Genomic DNA, 23,763 nt, shown 5'->3' with positions numbered 1-23,763 from the left:
CTTTCCACATAGAGGAAATATGTGTATGTCTCACTCTAAGAACACACACAATATATGGAAAAGGCTGTTCATCTTTAGTATGTGTTTTCTCCATATTGATAACCAAGTAACACACAGCATTTAATGAATAGTTCATCCTTTCCTTACAGAGCTACCTACACTGTCTATTTCTGGGTGCTGTAGTCTACTCCACTAATCAATTTTACTTATCCGTGAGCCAACAACACACTAGAGTTTTTATTTATTTTTTTAAATATATTTTATTGATTTTTTTACAGAGGAAGGGAGAGGGACAGAGAGCTAGAAACATCGATGAGAGAGAAACATCGACCAGCTGCCTCCTGCACACCCCCCACCGGTGCCCGCAACCAATGTACATGCCCTTGACCGGAATCGAACCTGGGACCCTTCAGTCCGCAGACCGACGCTCCATCCACTGAGCCAAACCGGTTTCGGCGACACACTAGAGCTTTTAAATAAATCTGTATTTGGTAGGGTTCTATTATTTATTACATAAACCAATTCTACTTCCACTAAATATAATTAAATTCAAATATGCCAATCCTATGTAATAAAAGCCTAATATTCTAAGAGTCCAGTTGTCTGTTCAACCAATCAAAGCGTAATATGCTAATGATATGCTAAGGCCGCTCAACTGCTCACTATGACGTACATTGACCACTAGGAGGCAGACACTCCAACTGGTAGGTTAGCTTGCTGCTGGGGTCCAGCCAATGGGGACTGAGTGAGATGAGTTGGACCTGGAGCCCTCCTGTGGTCCCTCCCTGGCTGGCCAACCTCCCACATCCCTCCCTGGCCCCAATCGTGCACCAGTGGGGTCCCTCCGCCTGGCCTGTGCCCTCTCGCAATCCAGGACCCCTCAGGGGATGTCGGAGAGCTGGTTTCAGTACGACCCCCGCAGGCCAGGCCAAGGGACCCCACTGGTGCACGAATTTGTGCACCGGGCCTCTAGTAATTTTACATAAAATGATTAAGCAAACATCTCTATATACATAACCTGTATCAGGGACATCAGTGGGTCTCATAATTCTCCGAATCTGCTCCATAGATTGCAGGTCTGGTGACAGTCCTATAAATAAAAACATGAGTCAATAGTACTGACATCTAAAATAATTTCACCCAAACAAAAAAACGTATTTAATTAAGTAGATTCACTATGTGAAATTAAAGACATTTAAAGTGTTCCTTTTAATATTTTGTTATTAAATAGAATCCCATTTTGATATAACAGAACATTATAATTAGCTTCTCCACTCTTCCCTACCAGGGAATGAAATTCTCTTTCATTTCAAAAAATTTCCCAAGGAAAGAAATCCTACCACTCTTCTTTCTTTCCAACCATTCCCTGTCCTTCATAGGAACATACTCAATTCTAATCTTTCCAACCATTTTGCCACTTATCATCTACTCTTAAACATACTTCTAAGGTAAAGTGCCCCACTCTGTCCCATTAGACCTTCCTATAATCCATGCCAACATGCTCATTATCTTCACAAAAGCATAACTGTTGAACAGAATGATAAACATGAAAATACTTTGTAATCTTTCAAGCAGTACATAGTACAGCCAGTATTTCTCTTTGGTGGACAATCTAAGCATTATCACAAAGAATGAACCTAAATATTCATACTCCTTACTGCTTGCTACACTTCTATTCTTAGCTATGCTAATGCGCAAGAGCTACAATTTCTTAAATGTTTACTATCTATTGTAAAATGTTTTATTAATACAGAGAATTATGTACCATTAGAGAATAAACTACTTATTTTCTCAGGCCTAGAAAAGTGCATCTATCTTTTTAGCATTGTCTTACTTAATTTTTCCCACATATTGATAGAAAACTAATTTTCTTACAGTATTTTCATTAAATTACTTCCCTGTATAAAAACCCAATATGGCTATCAAACCATTCAATAAACTCCTTTTCTCAGTTATTCAAATCTCTATTATCTGATCCCATCCATCATTCCCCAACATGTACTTGACATTCTAGACAGGCCAGTCCTCACTCATTTCTTGAACTAAACAGAAAGATTGTCTTATGTTTCCACCTCTCCAAAACCTGTCTCCATAACATTTACCCAACAATTCTCTCCTTTTCCTGACTACTCATAATTACTGTCTCTCTAAGTACTTTGACATAAATTCCTTTCATTACTCAATATCTGTTTTGAAAGTATATATTTAATCAATAGATTTTTAAATTCCTCAAGATAGCCAACTCATATATTGGCGCCATATCTCTATCTATATACTTATATCTATCTATATATTTTCATGGCATGTAGCCAGATGCTAGAAATGTATTAGTTTTTCAAATAAACTTTCAAAAATCAAGCTTTTTTAACAAGTCATACAGAATAACATTCTACCAAAAATTATTTTTAGGACTAAAGCAGACATATTACATAAAGCCTAGAACTCTTGGCATGTGGGAATATTAAATTATGTTTGGATTCTGATAAAAGGCAATAATAAAGGCAGGAAAACAATGATCCTCTTATTTTTACAGATAGTAGGGGCATCTTCCTGTTACAACTGAGGCAAAAGGATGATATTTTTAAAAACAAAACTATGGTTATCCTCCTATGTGAAATTCTTTAAAGATAAATACTAAATTTTCATTTTCATTATGTATAAATATCGTAAATTTCTAGGTAGTAGAAGAGATTTTAGCCATGTTTAAAACAGTTTTAATCACTTGAGTTTTCACAAAAGCACTGTTTAAATATTATAGGTCTTTTCTAAATAACAGAAGAATAAGAAAAACCTATAAGGTAAATTTAGTAGTCTACCTCCATGACAACAAAAGATCTTCTCATCCACAATGGCGGCTATAGGCAGACAGTTGAAACAATCAGTGAAGGTCTTCCACAACTTAATATTAAACCTTCGTTTGCCTACAAAAAGAACAAACAAATAGAATAAATACATTTAAACTGTTCTCATTAGTTATCTTACAGCCACAGGATTATGAATGATTTCAATTTTCTTTATGTTTATCTAGCACTTTTTTTCTATAATGAACAAGTGCTACTTGTATATTTTAAAAATGGTAATACATTTAAAAAACATTTACACCTTCAGTAAAGTTACAAAGACTTCAAAGATTGTGCTAGGTTTTCAATGAAACAAATACATCTAACACTTGTCTTTTAAGATCACTGTAACATAGCAACTTTGAAAGAGTCTAATAGACTATTAGTTTATTTTTTCCACTCAATATGTATACTAGTTACATATCTAGCCAAATAAATAAACAGAAGCAAAAGGCGTGCCTCTGGACATTGTCCATTTTAACTCGAATGCAATGAGAAATACAGCATAAACTTATTACCAATAAAGGACAACTTCCAAGTGCTTAACTGGTATTCACTTTTGAATGAATTACAACTTGGCACTATAGCAAGTATAAACAGAGACAGAAGCCAAAATTTTCCTTTAGTTTAGCATAAAAAGCTACAACAAAGACAATCTTAAGTGTATGTTCACCTTTTTAGTGTTACTCAATTTCTCTGAATTTGGCAATAAGTTGCAACAACTAACCCAGGGAAGGGATGAAAGACGCAAACACTAATTTCCTATGGTTTTATGCCTTAACCTGTCTCTAAATGGTAAGTCTAACTCAAAGCAGTGCTTGTAAGCTGTTCTCACATATATTATTTCATTTTATACAATTTCTATCCTGAGGATATTCAAGCCTATATTTTATCTTTTAAAAATATACCTTTATTTCTGATGTAGCTTTAGAAAAGTGGTTATAGTTTGATAGACTACAACCCACTTTCTGTCTGCTGGTCTGATTAAACAATTGAAACTACATACGACCCCTCAGAAATAAAAATCTATAATAATAAAAGTATAATATGCTAATTAGACCAAACGTCCTTCCGGAAAAAGCTGGGGCTGTCAGGGAAGCCCGGGTCCCGGGTGCCAGAGGGAAACCGGTGCTGGCAGCCAGGGGAAGGAAGGCCTACTCTTGCATGAATTTCGTGCATCGGGCCTCTAGTACAATATAAAATCAAAGAATCATTCTGATTAAAATGTAAACTCCATGAAAATAGTGATTAGAATACCTTACAATATCATCCTTGATAATACAACAGTACAAAAGAACCAGTCTTAAAAGAAAAGAAAGAAAAAAGGAGATACTGCTCAACAAAACTATTATTAGTAAAACCACTTTGGCAATCATTATAACATTATCTAGTGAAGTTAAAGATATGCCTATACTTGGCCTGGCAATTCCACTACCAGGTATTCATCTTAAGAAATGGTACTTGATGCTGCTGCCAAATCCTGAAACATTTTTGAGGGTCATAGTGATTCGGCAGTGAAATCAGTTGCTTTTTGGCTTTCTCCACTGAGGATTCAGCCTTCTCTCATTTGCTAAGTAATCACTCTTTCCAAGTTTTACTTTCTCTCTCTTTTTTTTTTTAACTTGCAAGCTTATGCATTAAAATTCCCTTTCCTATTGTTTTAGGAGAGTTACAGAAAGAATTAAAATAGGTGAATGTGTTTAATCAACAGTTTTTATTTAGAAGTTCCATACTTTTTACATTATATATCAAGCTCTTACACATTGTTCTCAATGACTAACCTTTCTCCCTATTGTACATCTGTCATTTCTTCTACTGGAGTCTAAACCATCCAATTTTGATGTTGAAAGATTGAAATATTTATCACAAGATGGTTAATAATCAAGAGGGAATTAGAATGAGGGTAATTTTTAAAGTTTTATTTTTTCTTTCTTTCTTATAAAAGGGTAATATGCAAATTGGTCATGATGCCCTCACAGTAACAACCGAACAGCAGGCTGCATGGGGCGATAATGGCTGGCAGGGGGGTTAGCGAGAGACGACCAAACGACTGACCAGCAGGCTGCGTGGGGCGACCAGGCTGGCAGGGGGCCCAGTTAGGGGTGATCAGGCAGGCAAGCAGGTGAGTAGACCAGCCTCTATAGTAGTTAGGAGCCAGCGGTCCCGGATTGTGAGAGGGATGTCCGACTGCCGGTTTTGGCCTGATCCCTGAGATAAGCCTGAAACGGCAGTCAGACATCCCCCAAGGGGTCCCTGATTGGAGAGGGTGCAGGCTGGGCTGAGCAGACCCCCCACCCCTGTGCATGAATTTCTTGCACAGGGCCTCTAGTGTCCTAATAATATACTTGTTAGCTGAATGGTCCTTTTGACCATTCAGTGGCTTGTGAAGAAAGAGAGAGTTAATACACCATACATTTAATACTCTGTTCATGCTTGATATACTTGCCAATTTTTCGAAGACAAATAAGGGTATAGATGATTAAATGAATGGCTGGTAAACTCTATACACTTGAGGCCAGTTTTCAACTGGTTAGATACTTGGGATTTAGAATTTAGGTGAATTAGATATGAACAGTCCTTACAGTTTTATATCATTCCTCATAGGCCCAAAGTATTGATTATAGCAACTATACCTCTAGGGCATGTCCACACTGTGGATTAGGGAAGGGGAGTGTGTTCAGATCCAAGCTATCTTTAGAAATGCAGCACAGTGAGAGGCTGACTGACTGGAATTCTAATATTGTAGCAATTCCAAATTGCCAGATTCTTAAAGGAGTTACCTGAGAAAACTTGACAAACCAGTAAATTCACATCAGTATTTACTTTGATGATGCTTAAAAGGAAGTAAAGTTATATTAGAGACTAGAGGCTCAGTGCATGAAATTTGTGCACGGGTAGGGTCCTTAGGCCTGGCCGGCAATCAGGGCCCATCGGAGCCTTCCGGGTGCTGGCCGGGGCCTTCCTTCATTCTGCGCTGCCCCCGGTGGTCAATGCACATCATAGCGAGTGATAGAACTCCCGAGGGGACACTTTGCATATTAGCCTTTTATATGTGTAGAAGACAAGATAGCATCTGAGCCTTTTCAAAATAAATTATATTTTGGAAAAAGAAAAAAATACATATTCAAGTAAATGTTGAATCAGTTTATATCCCTACCAGTAGTGGCTGAGAGTATCTTTTTCTGTATCTTGGTCAATACCAGGAATTAACAGTCTTTGTCAAGTTGATAGGTAAAAAACAGTACCAATTTAATTTATTTAATATTAGGCTGAAGATTTTTTCTATATTTTTGCCCACTTGTATTTCTTCTTTTATGACATACCTATTCATGTTTTGTTGATTTTTTAAATTAACTTGTAAAAGCTTTTTGTATTTAAGGATACTAACCTTTTGTCTACAACACATTACCCATGGGTTTTTCCCCTAGTTTATTTTTTACTTAAGGAATCTTTTCAGTGATTGTTTAAAAGTTTTACATTATGTACTGTCTGATCTTACATCCGAGATCATCTGTCTTGTGCACTGCTGCATTCCCAATGTATAGAATAGTGCCAGACATGTAACACTTCCTTAAACCTTTGTCAAATAATGATTATATGAACTAAAGAGACAGGAGTTTAAATAGGACTCTACCATATTTAAGGATAGAGAAAAAAGCAAAAATAGATTCTAATGGAGAACTCAGCACTGAAAAACAATAAATTCAATTTGAAAATTATTGTAATTGGTTCTAAATTGTGATTAACCAAATATATGTTTACTTTGAAATGCTAAAAAACACACACCACAAAAGACCAATTCAATTGTAATGGGATAATTCAGTAATGACACTTGGAAGCAGTACCACACAACAGCAAATCAGTGATTTCTTACTGCCAAAAAAAGTACAACAATAAGGATACCCCAGAATATTCAGTATCTTTATCTCTCTAATTTATAGGTATAGACTAACATCCTAAAATTAAACTTGAACTTTTAAAATAATTTCATAGGATGCCTCAATATTTCTTTGACAAAGAGCCAGTAAGATTTTCTGTTATATCACAAGAATGCTGAGAGCTAAAACCTTAATGGACACTAGAAAACCAGAAGCTACTGTCTGTAGTAACCTCTATTCCACTTGGATATTTTACTATGTAAGCTAATTACAAAAGGTCCTTTCAGCCGAACAAGCTGCAGTCAACCTGAAAGAGATCCCAAGGAACCAATTTAACTAGTAACATTTTCCAGTTTCAGGTTCCTCTTCCATGAAAGGTTCTCTTCTTGGGCTTATGCTTAATATATCATATTTTTTTTAAAACTCTAAATTGAAAGAATTCTTTTTAAGTAAAAAAATTATTAGGGACTTTTTCCATTAATAAAAAATAGGTTTTTATTTTTACTTACATTCATCATAGAATCCATAAATACGATTGATGCTAGCACACTCATGGTTTCCTCTCAAGAGAAAGAAGTTCTCTGGATATTTGATTTTATAAGCCAATAGCAAACAAATGGTTTCCAAAGACTGCTTTCCTCTGTCCACATAATCTCCTAAGAAAAGATAGTTGGCTTCTGGTGGAAAGCCTCCATATTCAAATAATCGCAGTAAATCTGTATACTGTCCATGAATATCTCCTAAAAAGAGAAAAAGTCAGCTTTAGAATATTTGGTTACTGTTGTACAATCACCTTGTATGAAATGATTCCTCATGTTTACTCCCTTGTGTAATCCTCTCCCTTGAGTGACTTGCTTCTAATAAAGAGGATATAGCAAAAGAAAGAGGGGCTGTCACATCTGAGTTGTTACAAAAGATTGTGACTGCCCTGATTGGTTTGGCTCAGTGGATAGAGTGTCGGCCTGTGGACTGAAGGGTCCCAGGTTCGATTCCGGTGAAGGGCATGTACCTTGGTTGCAGGCACATCCCCAGAGGGGGGTGTGCAGGAGGTGGCTGATCAATGTTTCTAACTCTCTATCCCTCTCCTTTCCTCTCTGTAAAAAAAATCAATAAAATATATTTTAAAACAAACAAACACACAAAAGATTGTGACTTCCATCTTGCTTGTACTCTCTTGCTTTCTCTCACTCTTAATGATGAAGCCAGCTGCCTTCTGGAAAAGCACACATGGCAAAGAACTGAAGGAGTTCTTTGGCCACCTGCTCAGTAGGAACAGAGGCCCTCAATCCATTAGCACATAAGGAACTGAATCCCTTCCCAGTTTAACCTCGAAATGACCACAGCCCCAGATGACACCTTGACTGTAGTCTTGGGAGAGCCCTAGAACCAGAGGGCCCAGGTAGGCTGGGTCCAAAATCCTGACTCACAAAAACTGTGAGGTGATAAATTAATGTTGTTTTAAGCAATAAGGTTTTGGGGTGATTTGTTATACAGCAACAGAGAACTAATACAGTTAATCTTATTATCTGGTAGTTAAATTTAGGTCCTATTGTTATACCAAATAGCAAGACAAAATAGCAAGAACTCAAATAGATCACTAAGAAACATGCAAAATAATTTTTTTAAAATCCTCACCCAAGAATACATTTTTCATTGATTCTAGAGAGAGAGGAAGGGAGAGGGAGAAAGAGAGAAACATTGATTGGTTGCCTCCCATATGCACCCCAAATGGCGATAGAACCCCCAATGCTTCAGTGCATGGGACAACACTCACAACTAACTGAGCCAGACTGGCCAGGGCCAGATAAATTTCTGCATATAGCAAATAATCCTTAATTGAGCAAAAACTGATAGTTAAGTCCATAAACACTATGTCTTAATCACTAACAGCCACTACCAAGAAAAACTGCATTATTAAACCAAAAGCCAGCACAATACATTATTTATACCATTTGCAGCTATTAGATGAACTATGTAAAAATGTGATCATTCCACTTAAGGTCTTAAGTTTTTGCTTTTGGCCAAAAGCCATTATAAGACTTAAAAGAACAAACTGTAAAGTTACATAATTTTCAAAATAAAATGATCACAACAAAGCTAGAATACCATGAACATTGCCATATTGACACTAATTCTGTACCTGTTTTTTTTAAAAAATATATATTTTATTGATTTTTTATAGAAAGGAAGGGAGAGGGATAGAGTTAGAAACATCAATGAGAGAGAAACATCGATCAGCTGCCTCCTGCACACTCCCTACTGGGTATGTGCCCGCAACCAAAGTACATGCCCTTGACCGGAATCGAACCTGGGACCCTTGAGTCCGCAAGCCGACGCTCTATCCACTGAGCCAAACTGGTTAGGGCTGTACCTGTTTTTTTTTAACTTGTGCACCGACATGCCTATTTCACTACTTCTTTAACATTAGATCATCAATTTTTTGATATTTTTCCAATCTGATTATCATTCAGGATTTGATTTTGAATTGCATTTCCCTACTAGTGAGATTGAGGATCTTGCATATATTGGCCATTTGAATTTCTTCTAATATCTGACTCTTTATATTTTGACTGTATAGCCTTTTCTTATTTATTTATAAGAACTCTTTTATATAGTGTGAATAGCAATCTTTTTATCTGTTGTATATGTAGCTAATATCTTGTAACTTGTCATTTCAAGAAAGTTTCAATTTTTAAAAAAATATATATTTTTATTGACTTCAGAGAGGGAGGGAGAGAGAAACATCAGTGATGAGAGAGAATCATGGTTCAGCTACCTCCTGCTTCCCCCTCACTGGGGACCAAGCCCACAACCCAGGCATGTGCCGCTGACCGGAATCAAACCCGGAACCCTTTAGTCCGCAGGCCAACGTTCTATCTACTGAGCCATACCAACCAGGGCAAAAAGTTTCAATTTTTATAGAATTTTATAAAAGAAAACCTATTAGTCTTTTCTTTTATACAAAAACTTTAAAACGTTTTCCCTAGATCTTCAATGTAAATATGGGAGAAAAACAGATTCAAAAGAGATTGTTTCCAGCTTTACCCATTTACTTACCACAAATTTTCAGCGGTGCTTCCAATTCCAAAAGAATAGGCTGACTGAGAAAGATCTCCCGAGACTTGATACATAAGCCCCGAACTTCTGCTTCAGTCATCTGCACAATCTTTCCTGGACGACATCCTCGTACTGATAAACAATGAATAAATGGTCAGTTTTCTAAAATTTATCCATAAAATAATATTTTAACAGGCAGAAAACTATCAGAAAACCTGTTAGGTCCTATGACTAACAGTAAGGTTATTCTATGATCTTTTGCTTCTATCTCCATTCTTGTTAGTTCTTGATGCTCTGGCAAGTTGCTACCATGGAAATGCAGCCCTCTTTGTTCTTCAGTGGCTAACTTGAGGCCTCACAGCCCTAAAATGATTCAGGGACAGCACCTGTTGAGTGTCTGGCCTATTCTCTCAGCAAAGTCTTGCATTTAATAATAAAATGCCAAAATAGCATCATTAAGAAGCTGTGGCTATGAAGCAAGGAAGATTAGGAAAAGCAGCTGTCAAGTGATTTAGCTTCACACACTTCTTGGAATATTATCAGCAGTCCCAAGAATTTTATCAACTAATGTCGGACATTGGGCACCATTTAATGCCGGTGGTCTTGATCCGGCATCTAGAAGGGTTCAGCAATCTGGAGAAGGGGCTGTGCATAAATTAATAAAGAGTCCAGAGATGAAACATAATTTTGAAAGGCATTTGAGGGCCTCTGTTCCTGGGGGGGGGGGGGGGGGGGGGAGTTGTAGAGGAGCCTGGCTAAAGAAACCAAGTTCTCCTCGTCTCAGGACCCCTTGCTTTTTATTAACATAAATTGTCCTAAGGCAAGGTGGAGATATACACATCAAAGGCCAGGGTTTCGTATACAAATCAATTGCCAGATTGGTGGAGTTACCTCCCAGCTGTTCAGGTGTTTGGCCAGGAGGAGGCAATAACATGTAGATTAAGATGCCCTGAGCTGTCTGGCAGTAAACAATCATCCTTTTCAGGTTTGGGGAAATGCCTTTAGCCATTGTAGCAGGCATTAACGTATGTGACTCAGCCCCTGTTGAGTCCCCAAGTTCCATCAACCTTTCGATGAAACTCCTGCAATCATGACATGCTGGAACTGGCTTCCGGCAATCAACTACCACTTCTATTTTCCAATCAAAACAAAACAGATTTTCAAAGGTGCCAGCCAGATACTTAATAAATTTTAATGCATTATTATTTTTATAATAGGCATTATATTAAAAATTCTATAAGCTAGTTAGATGAAAAAAAAACTTTTCACATGAATGAGAAAATAAAATTCATTAACTAACATGGTTTCCAGTAACTCCTGAGATGGAGTGGGGAGAAATGGTGCATGGGAGTTCCTTATTTGTCCTAATGAGTTGAGCTTGTAATAATTTCCTCTCATTACCTTCTCTACTCACTTTCCCTTTAACCTCTAAATATACTGCTAGCTCCCATTCAATCTTAACTGGGAAGACATTTATAAAAGGAAAACATAGGCTATATCTTTATATACCCCTACTATTCTCCATTTACAATTAAGGCCACACATTTAAAAAAATATTTTTATTGATTTCAGAGAGGAAGGGAGAGGGAGAAAGAGCTAGAATCATAAACAATGAGAATTATTGATCGGTTGCCTCCTGCACATCCCACACTGGGATCAAGCCCACAACAGAGGCATGTGCCCTGATCTGGACTCCAACCATGACCTCCTGGTTCATAGGTTTACGTTCAACCACTGACCCATGCCAGCCAGGCTAAATTTTATCTTTCAATAACCACCTGTTACTTTCTCCAGCAAGTTCTTATTAATACCTGCCTTCTCTAAAATAGAAAGGATGCCAAGAAAAAAAATAACTAATTCTACTATCTATCATATCTGCCCCATCTTTAACATTTTAATTTTAATTGGTTCTACCCTACTTCCACACCTAATAAAGATTTACTCAAGGATACATACGACTCAATAGCAAAGTGCATTTAAATCCAGGTTTCCTATATTGCCTAAATTTTTCTGTATGATAAATGTCAATTAATTTCAATATACATGGTGTAGCAAAAGTAGTTTACAGTTACTTATATGGAAAATAATACAATAATTAATAAGTAATAATACAAGATAACCTATAACCAAGGTTACTCTATCCAGCAAAGTTATCATTCAGGATCAAAGGACACACAGAGCTTCCCAGACAAGAGAAAGCTAAAAGGAGTTCACCACCACCAAACCAATAATATTATATGAAATGTTATAGGGCCTTTTTTAAGGGGAAAAAAAAAAAAGATAAAGTATGAACAATAAAATGGCAATAAATACATATCTAAAAAACAAAATAAGCAGAATAAAAAATAATACAAGAATAAACTCTATTTTGTGTACTCACAACTATAAACCTACTTTTGCCCCAGCCTGTATTTTGCACGTTAAGTCTACCTTTAGCCAAAAAAATTATGTAATTTTTACAATTGGCTAAAATGTGGAATTTTAGTTTTAAGTGAAAGAATTAGGCAGTTGCCATTGATTTCAATGTACCTGAAGTCTGTCTGATAGGAAAAATTAATGTGGTTTCGGAGTCTACAGGTGGCCTTCAGGAGCCATGTATAATAAACCCAAATGTCTATAATATTGTGTATGTACATGAACATACATATTTTCCTGAGAAGACCCCTGGCTTTCATGAATTCTCAAAGGGGTCTGTGAGTCATCTTAAAAAATCATTCCAAGTACACTGATAAGCAGATAATGATAAAAGGGTAAAGAAGGAAAGTAACTGCCCTGGCCAGTGTGCCTCAGTTGGTTGAGCATCGGCACATGCGCAGAAAGGTTGCCCGTTGATTCCCAGTCACAGCACATACCAGGTTTCAGGTTCAATCCCTGGTGGGGATGTGTACAGGAAGCAACCAATCACTGTTTCTCTTTCTCTCACATCCATGTAACACACATAGGTGAGGGCTAGACAATCCAGGAGTAGAGGAAGGAGTGCCCTAGCCCTAAGGTTCTCAAAGTGTGACTCCTTTTTAATTGTGCTGACATCTGCACCAAGTAAAAGCAATGGCTGGTAAAACTGCTGGTACCCAGCACAAACCAAATCAGTGCTGTCTAACTGTATTACTGTAGTCACTAGTGTGGTTACTGCCATGCACTTTTAGTAAACATAAAAAAGCCCAGCTTCACTTAAGAATGCCCTTAATGAAGCAGTAAAAACAATTTTATTACATCTCCACCACTGAGTATACATCTCTTTCATATTCACTATGATGAAATACGAAGTACCCATAAAACATTTCTGCTGCATACCAAAGTACAAGAGCTGTCTCCAAGAAAAGCACTCATGTGACTGTCTTAGTTTGCAGCTGATCTGGCCACTCCCCTCAACCCCCAACAGAACATCTTTTTTACTAGAAAGCACAACTAACAAACTATGGTTATTCACACTTAGATATTTAACAGATACTCTTGAAAATGAACAAAGTGTGCTTGTCATTTCAAGGAAAACAATTGACAGCATTTGTTGCTAATGTTACATTTCAAGCTTTCAAGTGAAAAATAAAATTTGGGAAACCTTATATCCAGCACCATGAACCTGACAGCTTCTCCATACTTAAGGACTCTTCTAATATCTTGTTATAATATTAACAAATGTGATTTTTTTGATATCACAGAGGTGTGAGTACATTTGAAATCTACATAATTCAGTTTAACCAGTGTTCTCCAAATGACGAATGCATATTACAAAGTCATGTGTAAGACCCATTTAAAGTACAAGATAGATCAATGAATAAACTGTTAAGAAATTACCACTTGTATATTTTTGGTATATGTTAAAGAACTCCCACAATATATAACAGATGTCCTTAAGCTTATGAAAAGTAACTTTGATTTCTCTAAATCTTGAACATAGGGGGTAGGATCAGGGGAAAAGTAAAAATAGCATTAGACAAGCCAAGAAAATGTCTTGGTCAACCTGTAATTGACAGGCTGGGAACTCAGGGATATTGTGATGAACATTCTAGGGATAGAATTCCTTTATAGTGAAAAAAAACTGTGCCAAAACCTCCAAATTATACAGTGTCAGCACAAATGAAGAGCCAAAGACAATGTTCCCACTAGATTATGCATATAGTATAAATACCTCTCCTTGTCTTTGCACAAATGTGGGTAAATTTGGGAAGGGAGAGCCCTGAGGCCAGTGATTTTCAGGAAGATTATGTATGCCTTCAGAAATCACTGTTACACATGTGAATAGTGCAGAGACAGGATAAGGACAATTGTCACTGCCCTTTAACTACTTTTTCCACTATATAACAAGTACCACTGATACCAGAAACTGAACTCATCCATCAAACTAGGAAAGGACTAGCTACTAATTATTTATACTTCTTTATCTTCAGAATTAGTGTGTGCACTTTTAGTCTTCTACCCTTAATTGTGGAATAAAGACTTTATTTCCATTTAAGCATTTTCATTTTATCCAACAGATACAAAGTCTCTGTTATATGGCATATTTCAGAGACTGAAGTATGAAAAAAAATACTTTTTCACTTACTAATAACAAGACTTCAAAGGTAATCAATTCAGTCTGGGGGAATATGGAGGGTGTACCAGAAGGAAGAATTATGACATTTATCTCTTTCCCCTATCTTCTCTGATCCTCCATTTTTCCAGGAAGAATAAGCTGTGAAATAGCTATTTATAGCAGGTATAGGAGCAATGATTGCTGCCTGAGGTTATAAAAATATGTATCCACACAAGAACAGAAGATTCCACCATATCACTGCTAAGCTTCCTGACATTCACAAACCATTTCTCTTAGCATCCCTATACCCCAATCCCAAGACTTCCAGGATAACCTTTGTTTCAGAAACACTTAATGACATTTTTGTTATTATTTCTAAATATCTTGACATTCTTTTGCACCTACATTATTTTACTTCTGTTAGAGTTGTTTAAGAATGCCTGTCATTGGGATGGATACCCTGTTAAACAATAAATGTGGAGAATAAGATATGAGAATAAAACCCTATCAGATACAATTTACTAATTCTAAATCTTAATATAACCTGTCTTTAGACTCAAATGTAAATAGATGTCTAAATCCCAATAAATCCTAATCTTGGATTTAGAAATTTACCAGAAAAGCTCCAGCTCTCCTTAAATAACAAAACAGAAACACTTCTGGGCTATTCAAACTGTCAAACTTTCCCTCACCTGCTGGAAGTAACTAATGGGAAAACAGTCTAAATTTCTGAATCAGTTAAAACCTGTACCACTTTATGCCTCCTCTAGCTTCTCATCCAAGAAGCAAGAGAAGAAAGTACCCCTCAGATGATCTCCCCTGCTCCCCAACCTGCTCTTTTCTAACAGACTTGGCTTTGGATCTATACACACTTTCTCTGCAGAAGCTAAGGCTGCCACAAGCAACTTAACACTTCCATCAAACTGCCTAACCTTTAGATTACTCGGTCATAACTAAACAATTTACTCAGAAAAAAAGGCTTTAAACAGTCTGGAAGTTCCGAAAAAGGTTAAATATGGAGTTACCATATGATCCAGCAATTCCACTCCTAGTTACATATTCAAGGGAACTGAAACATGCATCTACAAAAACCTGTACACTAATATTCATAGCAGTTATTATTCACAATAGCCAAAAAGGGAAAACAACTCAAGTGATGAATAGATACAATTAGTTATTTTATACAATGAAATATTCATCCATAAAAGGGATGAAATACTGACATGTACTACAACATAGGTAAACTTTTAAAACATTAAAAGAATTCAATCACAAAAGACCACATATTATACACTTTCATTTATATCAAACATCCAGAATAGGCACAATCCCGACAGAAAATAGATTTAGCGGCTGCCTAGTGTGGGGAGAGGGGGAAGTGGGATGAAGAAAAAAAGAAAGTGTTGGCTTATGGGAACAGGGTTGTGCCTGAGGGTGGAAGCATTCTAAAGTTGGCTGTGCTGCCCTGCTGGCGATGCTCAGTGGTTGAGCAGACTTATGAACCAGGAGATCATGGTTCGATTCCTGGTCAGGGCACATGCCGGGGTTGCAGGCTCCATCACCAGTGTGGGACCTGCAGGAGGCAGTCGATCAATGATTCTCCCTCACCATTAATGTTTCTCTCTCTCCCTCTCCCTTCCTCTCTGAAATCACTTAAAAATTTGAGTTAAATTCAACTATCATGTGACATCACTGAAAAACAAGGCAAACACAAAAATTTTTATTTGAAGATAAAATTACTTACTTATAAGAAAATCCATGTCTGTTTTGGATGTTTTTTAATGGGTCTAGATTTTGGAAGAGGAAAGGAGAGGAGGAACCTGGAGAATTTAAGAATCTCAGGGAGGCACTGTCAAATATACTTTCCTGGATTAAGAAGCAAGTAATGAAATTCTTTACTGATGGGTGTGATGAACATGAACAGAGAGAAAGCTAAAAAAACTCCCAAATCATTTGTTTATATTAGGAGTTTCTTGAGTGAAGAAACTGTGTTTTTCTTTGGATTCCTGGTGACGGGCACAAAGCAGGTCAATGTTTGGTAATTTAAAAAGGGAAAAATGTCTTGGACTAGAACTCTCACCAATTAAAGAAAAATGATCACCCAAAACCAAAACCAAACATTTATGTAATTTGAACTCACAAAAATAAATGGAATCATTCACTCATTCTATTTTTCACACCATATCTTTTTTCCAATAACCTTGAATAATCCACTAGTAAAGGTTCTTAATTATCTATAACCATAAAAAGGTGCATTTGCCTTAAAAGGTTCCAGATGAAACATTGAAAAACATGTAAGTCTATTTTGTTTTATGCCTATAAAGTATATAAATATGTAAGTACATGAAAAATAAAAGTGAAGTTGAGATACAAACATCAGATTTTAAAATTATTTAAATTTACAAGCTGAATTTAAAATGCATAAAAACAGATGTGGGCCTAAACGAAACTTCCCCCCAAATTAACATATTAAACATTTTAAAGAGCTATATTACTCTCTTAGAACAACACACAATAACAATATACAATTTCTTTCAACACAATTGTCTCACTCAGCAAGAGGTTCACGTCTGTTCAAGTCCACAAAGTCTTAGGTAGTGAACACTAACTGCAGGCACCAGGGGGCCTCCCAGGAATAACTTGGTAGCAAAGGAAAAGGTAAATAAGGAGTTCCTGGGAAAACTGCTTCTTATTCAGACTTAGATGGCTGGAAGGCTTTCACATCTGGAGCAAATATACTGTAGGTTGTTACACAACCAGTATGAGGTACCGACAATGGTTTAAACCAGTGGTCGGCAAACTCATTAGTCAACAGAGCCAAATATCAACAGTACAACGATTGAAATTTCTTTTGAGAGCCAAATTTTTTAAACTTAAACTTCTTCTAATGCCACTTCTTCAAAATAGACTCGCCCAGGCCGTGGTATTTTGTGGAAGAGCCACACTCAAGGGGCCAAAGAGCCGCATGTGGCTCGCGAGCCGCGGTTTGCCGACCACTGGTTTAAACGAAAAGAAAGGAACTAGCGCCCCCCTTTCCCCAAAATCATCATACAATCTCTGATGATTTTCCAAATATAAGTATATTGCTACACTGTGTCAAACAATTACCTTCACTGTACCAAACAATTACCTTCAGGTAATCTTAAAGCAATTAACAATCCTTTGACGGTTTCTGGCAGCAAGAACTCATTTTTTGAGGCTTATTTTCTCTCTATATATATTCATAAAGCAATTAGTGATGACGCAAATTTTAGGGTAAAGGGATTCACCGGGAGGAGACCGCGATTAGCTGTGAATAATAAATATCCTGGCCTCTCCATCTCTTCACTTTCCTCCGATCCCCACCCCAACATGAAACTATTCAATAAAAACTGAAGGGTCCAGAAACTTCAAAAGCTGCGAAGACTTGTAAATACCTTTTAACCCAGGAGAGGCCGTACAATAGACCCTTCCTGAGTTTGTGCAGAAATCAAATCCTCAAACCCGAAAGCTAGTACCTTCAGCAAACGTGTCTACACATCCCATTTTTCTTGCGAGCATCTTTCACTCGCGCAAACACCCTTTTACTATTTTTTTTTAAAAAAGCAAAATAATACATGGGAGGTATTTAACTCCCGTTGTTATCCCTCTCCTTAAACAGAGTTCTTCCTCTAGCATCCTATAAAAATGCAGAACAGGTCAAATAATCGTCTCCAGAAGGTTTTTAGAAAATTTACTCCGGAACTGGACTCCGTGGCAGCCAAGGGCAAAGCACAAAAAGAGCACCGAAATACACGTTCCACGGACGCACAATCCGGGCGCACGCCTCCCGGCACCCTCCTTGGGAAGGGTCACCCAGCACCCCGGGCTCCCCGCACTCCAGGCCGGCGCGCCGCCGTGCGGGTCCCCGAAGGTCCGCGGGGACACTGCCCGCCGGCCCGGCCTGGCCACCCGCGGCGACACAGCCTCTTGCCCAGCCTCCCGCGGGCCGCGGCCCCCCGGCCAACCAGCCTCTTCGCCCCTCCACCGGGCGGGGAGGCCGGGGGGGGGGGGTCCCCTGGGTTTCCGCAGCGGAGGGGCGTGAGACCTTAGCGAGGCGCCCCCTCCCCGCGGCCCCGGCCCCGCACTCACCCTCCAGCAGCCGGGTGATGAGACTGTCCACGTTCAGCTCCCCGTCCGCCATCTTGTCGGCACCAGACGCTGCTTCCCCGCGGCCGGAACCTGGGCTTCTCGGCGGCGGCGGCGGCGGCGGCGACCGCTCGGCGTTCCCTCACCTACAAGTCACGCGGCGTTTCGACCCGGTTCCAGCTCCCGCTTGCCCCCGGCCCTCCCCCCACCCCCTCCCCACCAAGCAGTGGAGCGCGCGCACTCGGAGGCACACACGGTAAATAAATAAATAAACCAGCGGGGGCCCCCCACAAACCGGGCCGCGTCAGACCCAGCGCCGCCTCGTCCTCCTCGGCACCGCCCAGATCCGCAAAGCTCACCAGCGCCTCCGACGGCCCCGACTCCACACGGCCCGGCCCCGCTCCGCGCCACGCAGCCCGGCGCAGGCGCACGGCGCTCTCCTCCGCGGCCACCCGCGCCTGCCGGCCCTTCGCGCAATCGCACTGGACGCGGTTCTCCGCCGCCGCGTCCCCTGCGCCGAATCGCCGCGGCGGCGCAGGCGCCCCGGCGGCTCCCGGGGTTTGGCGGCGCGGAGGCGGCCCTGACCTTCCCGCTTCCCAGCCGCCCAGGCCCGGGCGCTGCGCAGGCATTGTTGTGGTGCCCTTCCCGCCTCGCGTTTTTTTTTCTTGGCTTCATTCCCTGTTTTGCAAACAATTCTTCATGTTTCCGTTAATGGGGAAACGCGGAATGCATTACCCATGTTTGAAGCAGCAGCAATAGCGGCAGTTGGAGCCGCCATAAGGTTCAAGAGTAGGTGGGTACCAAGAAGAGAGAAGCCTGGTGTGGCAGATACTGCCCTGAGGAGGCTCTTGGCCTTGGTGTGAGCAGTGGCCTGTGGGCAGAGGGGAGGTCATCAGTTAGCCGCAGAGGCAAGAGAAGGCTGCCAGTGGCGTAGGAGACATTGATTCGGCCAGACCGTGGTGGCCAGCAGCCCTATAGAGTGCCCAAGCCTGGAGACTAGCAGGCGCTGGAGGAGGGGACCAGGGAGTGCTGCTGATTGCATGTAGGAAACTGCCCCCCACTCTTTTTGGACATGTGGCAAGACTTAGAAAAGGGATCCTGCTCCTTGTTTTCTAGGATCCCCTTCTAACAAACCCAAGGGCAAATATTAGCTGGGACTCCCAATCCAGTGGGGCTTTATATAGTGGTGTGCTGGAGCCAGCTTACACTCTCATGAGAGCCAATGGTTAAACTTTCAGGAGTTTTGCAAGCCAGTTGTTAAACTGGCCCCTTGCCCACAGGCCCCTCGCCCAGGCCGCCCCACACCCCAAGGGAACCCCCACCCTGATTGGAGAGGGTGCAGGCTGGGCTGAGGGACAGGCTCCCCCCCCCCCCACCCCGCACGAATTTCGTGCACCGGGCCTCTAGGCCTATCTAATAAGGAGGGAATATGCTAATTGACTGCCCTGCTGTCAAAGATGGCGACACCCACAGCCATAAGATGGCGGCACCCAGTCCCCTCAGCCCCCCAGCTGCCCAGGGCCAGCCCCAGGCGTAGGCAAGCCTCGGATGGCAGCTGCCCAGCTGCCCAGGGCTGGCCCGAGGTGCAGGTAACCAGGGCCAGCCGAGGCTTGCACTGCCTGCAGTGGCAGCAGCAGAGGTGTGATGGGGCGTTGCCTTTCCCTGATTGCAGGGTTGCCTCCCACCCATGAGGACTTCCGGACTGTGAGAGGGGGCAGGCTGGGCTGAGAGACCCGCCCCGCCCCACCTCCAGTGCCTGAATTTTCATGCACCGGGCCTCTAGTATAATGATATGCTGCTATGCATCTCCTTTCAACTCCCTGTTCAGTGACATCATATTGACAGGGAGTTTTTACAATAAGTTTTGCTAATTTCCTTATTGTAAAATTAATGCTATAAATTTGTAGTTTGTTTGTTTTTTTTTTTTTCATCAGAGAGCTGGTTATTAAACATTTACTAGCACACCACTAGGCTTAGGGAGACTTGGGTCATGCATGTCAATATTCTTGGGTAATTCCAGAAATGTCTGTGGAGGAAAATTGGACTTCCTAAGTGCAAGGGGCTTGGGGAATCAAAAGTTGAGGTCTTAATACAATCATGATCTTATTTGTACTGACTAACAGGAAATACCTGGGACAGATCAGTGCCCTTTAGAATAGTGCTCAGAGGAATCCAACCATCACTGTGCTGGATTGTCTTCAAAGAAGGCACTTTGGAACATAGTGAATAGCAGCCTCATTTCTTTTAGTAAACATGGCGCGGACTTTCAAGGGATATTTTTATATACCTTTCAATACTGACCAATATAGTGTGAAAGTGAATAGGTTTAGATAGTGAAATGTGGAGGTTGTGACGGTGATATACAGCTCTTTGCAGCCCTGACTAATCCCAGATAGCTTATAAATCAATGAATGGATATTTAATGGGCTGCCCTTCCATAAATATGATTCCTTTTAATCGAGTCTTTAACAAGTCTTAAGTGGCAGCAAGTTCTAAATTTTACCAAATATACGTCAAGGGCAGTATATCTTTTGTGGTTAGCTCAATTCAAAGATATTGAGACACCATACAACAACATGTGCATCAGTCAGAGGCCACCCCCCAATCCAGAGCCAGGTTACATGGTACACTTGGACAGGGCCAAGATTTTGCCTTAGGATTTAGTTTTGGTTTCATTTCAATACACATATTAGAGAAGAATCAAGCACCAAAGTTAGCAACTAGGTCATGTTCTCAGTCATTTTAGTGCAAAAATTATAAAGCCAGGTATTACCAAAAGCCTCTCCCCCTGCTCTTGGCCAATAACAGTACCCTCCCCCCCCCCCCGCCTCCCCCACATACACACACACTTCCGACCTCCCAACACACACACAACCTCTCAGTGGAGCATTGTCTCTTAAACTAACTCTCTATTGTTCAAGATAAAATGATTGCAAAATAAATGCCTAGTAACTAAAAGAGCTAGTTGGCTGTATGGAACTGTTAACTCTAAGGCAATTAACACTGGATGGACAGCCACCACAAAGGATGACTATTTAATTTTTGAAGAGTTGATTGGTGGCCCTTCTTTTTCTTGTAATTAGATTACAGGGTCAGCTATCTATTTAGGTCATTCCAAGTTTGCTACAGTAAAACCATGTCATCTACATACATGAGATTGTTTCTCTGTCAGTGTTCTCTGATTCTGCTCATTCAAACAGGATACCAGGAAATAACTAAATGTGCTTGACGATGAAGAAAAGTATACAAAAATTTGTTTCAAGTACAGTAATTTAAATATTTTATTTCTAATGATATTTTCTCTCCTCGTGCTGTATATTTAAATTATGTGAGGCATCTTTTCAGTTGGAGAAGTTTTACTTCTGAATAGTTTTGTAAGTCTCTGTTTTAATTAGTTTTGGCAAACAAAACAAACAAAGCATTAAGTTTTCTAATCCTATCTAATAAAAGAGTAATATGCAAATTGACATACCTCCACTACACCCACAAGCCACGCCCACCAGCCAATCGGGAATGAATATGCAAATAAACCCAACCAAGATGGCTGCAGCCACAGAGAGCAGGAGGGAGGCTTGGGTTTCCCCAGCAATGGAGGAAGCCAAGCTTTCCGCCTGCCCTTGCCGGCCTAGGTCTCCACTCAAGGCTACAAAGTTTCAATTATAGAAGATACATAAATCAAAACAGAAATGGCTGCCGCCACGGAACAAGCAGGAGGCTTGGCTCCACTCCAGGCTACAAAGTTTCAATTATTTAGAAGATACCTAAATCCCAGATAACTGCTTCTAGCCTATGCTTGGGTCGCCAGGGGGTGTGGCTGGCCTGCAAACCACCACAGGCCCCTCACCCAGGCCGCCCCACACCCCAAGGGAACCCCCACCCTGATCTGGAACACCCTTCAGGGCAAACCAGCTGGCCCCCACCCATGCACCAGGCCTCTATCCTATCTAATAAAAGAATAATATGCAGATTGACCATCACTCCAACACACAAGATGGCTGCCCCCATGTGGTCAAAGATCCTGCCCCCATGTGGACACAAGATGGCCACCACAAGATGGCCAGCAGGGGAGGACAGTTGGGAGGGACCAGGCCTTCAAGGGAGGGCAGTTGGGGCAATCAAGCCTGCAGGGGAGGGCAGTTAGGGGTGACCAGGCCAGCAGAGGAGGGAAGTTGGGGGTGACCGGGCCGGCAGAGGAGGGCAGTTGGGGGAGACCCAGGCCTGCAGTGGAGAGCAGGTGTGGGGGGGACCAGGCCTACAGGGGAGGGCAGTTAGGGGCAAACAGGCTGGCAGGGGAGCAGTTAGGCATCAATCAAGCTGGCAGGGGAGTGGTTAGGGGGTGATCAGGCTGGCAGGCAGAGGGGTTAGGGGCAATCAGGAAGGCAGACAGGCGAGCAGTTGGGAGCCAGCAGTCCTGGGTTGTAAGAGGGCAGTCGGACATCCCTCGAGGGGTCCCAGATTGGAGAGGGTGCAGGCTGGGCTGAGGGACACCCCCCTCCATGCACAAATTTCATGCACCAGGCCTCTAGTGTAGTTATAAAATGAATAGCTCTCCCCTAAGAACACATTAAAATTAATGGCATGTATCTTCTAAAACTAAAACCACATATGTCTGTGAAAAATATTTATTGGAATGACATCCAACACTGATAGGTTCTTTAATGTGGGACACACTGGTTAAATAGAATATTTATGAATTATTACTCAAGTCTATTATAAATAAGTTATTAATTGAAGTGACCCAATGGTACTTGCTATTTAAGGAAATCTTACAGTGAATGGACCTCGAAAAGAAAGTGAATAATGGACCAATTAAGTATTTATGAAACATTTAGTATTTTTGATTCTGTGCTGAGGAAGTCATGATCTTCCCAACTTCTCAGTGGTTTAATGACCATGTGGGGAAATGAGCACACAATGATTTGGATAGTGGGAAAAACGTTGGCTTGGAGGTAGGAGACCAAAGTAGCTGAATAACTGTAGACAAATCCCTCTGTCTTTCTGAACCTTGGCTTCATTAACTACTAGATCAGTCCATTTAATAAATGATCTCCAAAGTTTCTTCCAGCTATAAAAAGTCTTTGATTCTGAAGTACACAAAAGAAACCCAAAATGTAACGCAATATTGTACAGGCCGTCCCCAACTTAGGAACTGGATCAACTCCAAAAGGTCAATTGTTTGGAACACAGAATATATTTTCCCACAGAGACTGTGGTACAAATAGTGGTTAAATTCCCAGATCTGCCTGCAAAATCAATTTAATTCTTAATGTAACTGTAGAAGAGTATCCATGGTAATATGGACTCTAACCACCAATTATAGCAGAGTTTTATGGGAAAAAGCCAGTGAGGATTCTAATTTGGCATGGCA

At 40.5% G+C, this 23,763-nt stretch overlaps 1 protein-coding gene across 2 annotated transcripts in view; it reads right to left on the bottom strand.

The window, feature by feature from the left end:
* The window catches only part of PPP1CB (protein phosphatase 1 catalytic subunit beta), a 28,072-nt gene extending 9,242 nt beyond the window's left edge, over positions 1 to 18,830 (bottom strand). Inside the window, exons 1-6 of one of the 2 annotated variants that reach the window (XM_079792076.1) lie at positions 18,755 to 18,830; positions 18,399 to 18,541; positions 9,776 to 9,907; positions 7,228 to 7,458; positions 2,817 to 2,921; positions 1,019 to 1,090 (exon numbers count right to left, since the gene is read on the bottom strand). In XM_079792076.1, the coding sequence (XP_079648202.1) occupies positions 1,019 to 1,090; positions 2,817 to 2,921; positions 7,228 to 7,458; positions 9,776 to 9,907; positions 18,399 to 18,450 (592 nt within the window). In that variant the 5' untranslated portion in view covers positions 18,451 to 18,541; positions 18,755 to 18,830. Of the gene's footprint in view, positions 1 to 1,018; positions 1,091 to 2,816; positions 2,922 to 7,227; positions 7,459 to 9,775; positions 9,908 to 18,398; positions 18,542 to 18,690 lie in introns of both variants that reach the window. The other variant, XM_079792075.1, reaches the window with a different exon arrangement.
* Positions 18,831 to 23,763: the final 4,933 nt, after the last annotated feature.

The sequence above is a fragment of the Cnephaeus nilssonii genome (assembly GCF_951640355.1).
Source record: "Cnephaeus nilssonii genome assembly, chromosome: 15".
NCBI lineage: Eukaryota > Metazoa > Chordata > Mammalia > Chiroptera > Vespertilionidae > Cnephaeus > Cnephaeus nilssonii.
The sequence above is the reverse complement of the archived record's forward strand: the minus strand, read 5'-3'. Positions and strand labels throughout refer to the sequence as shown.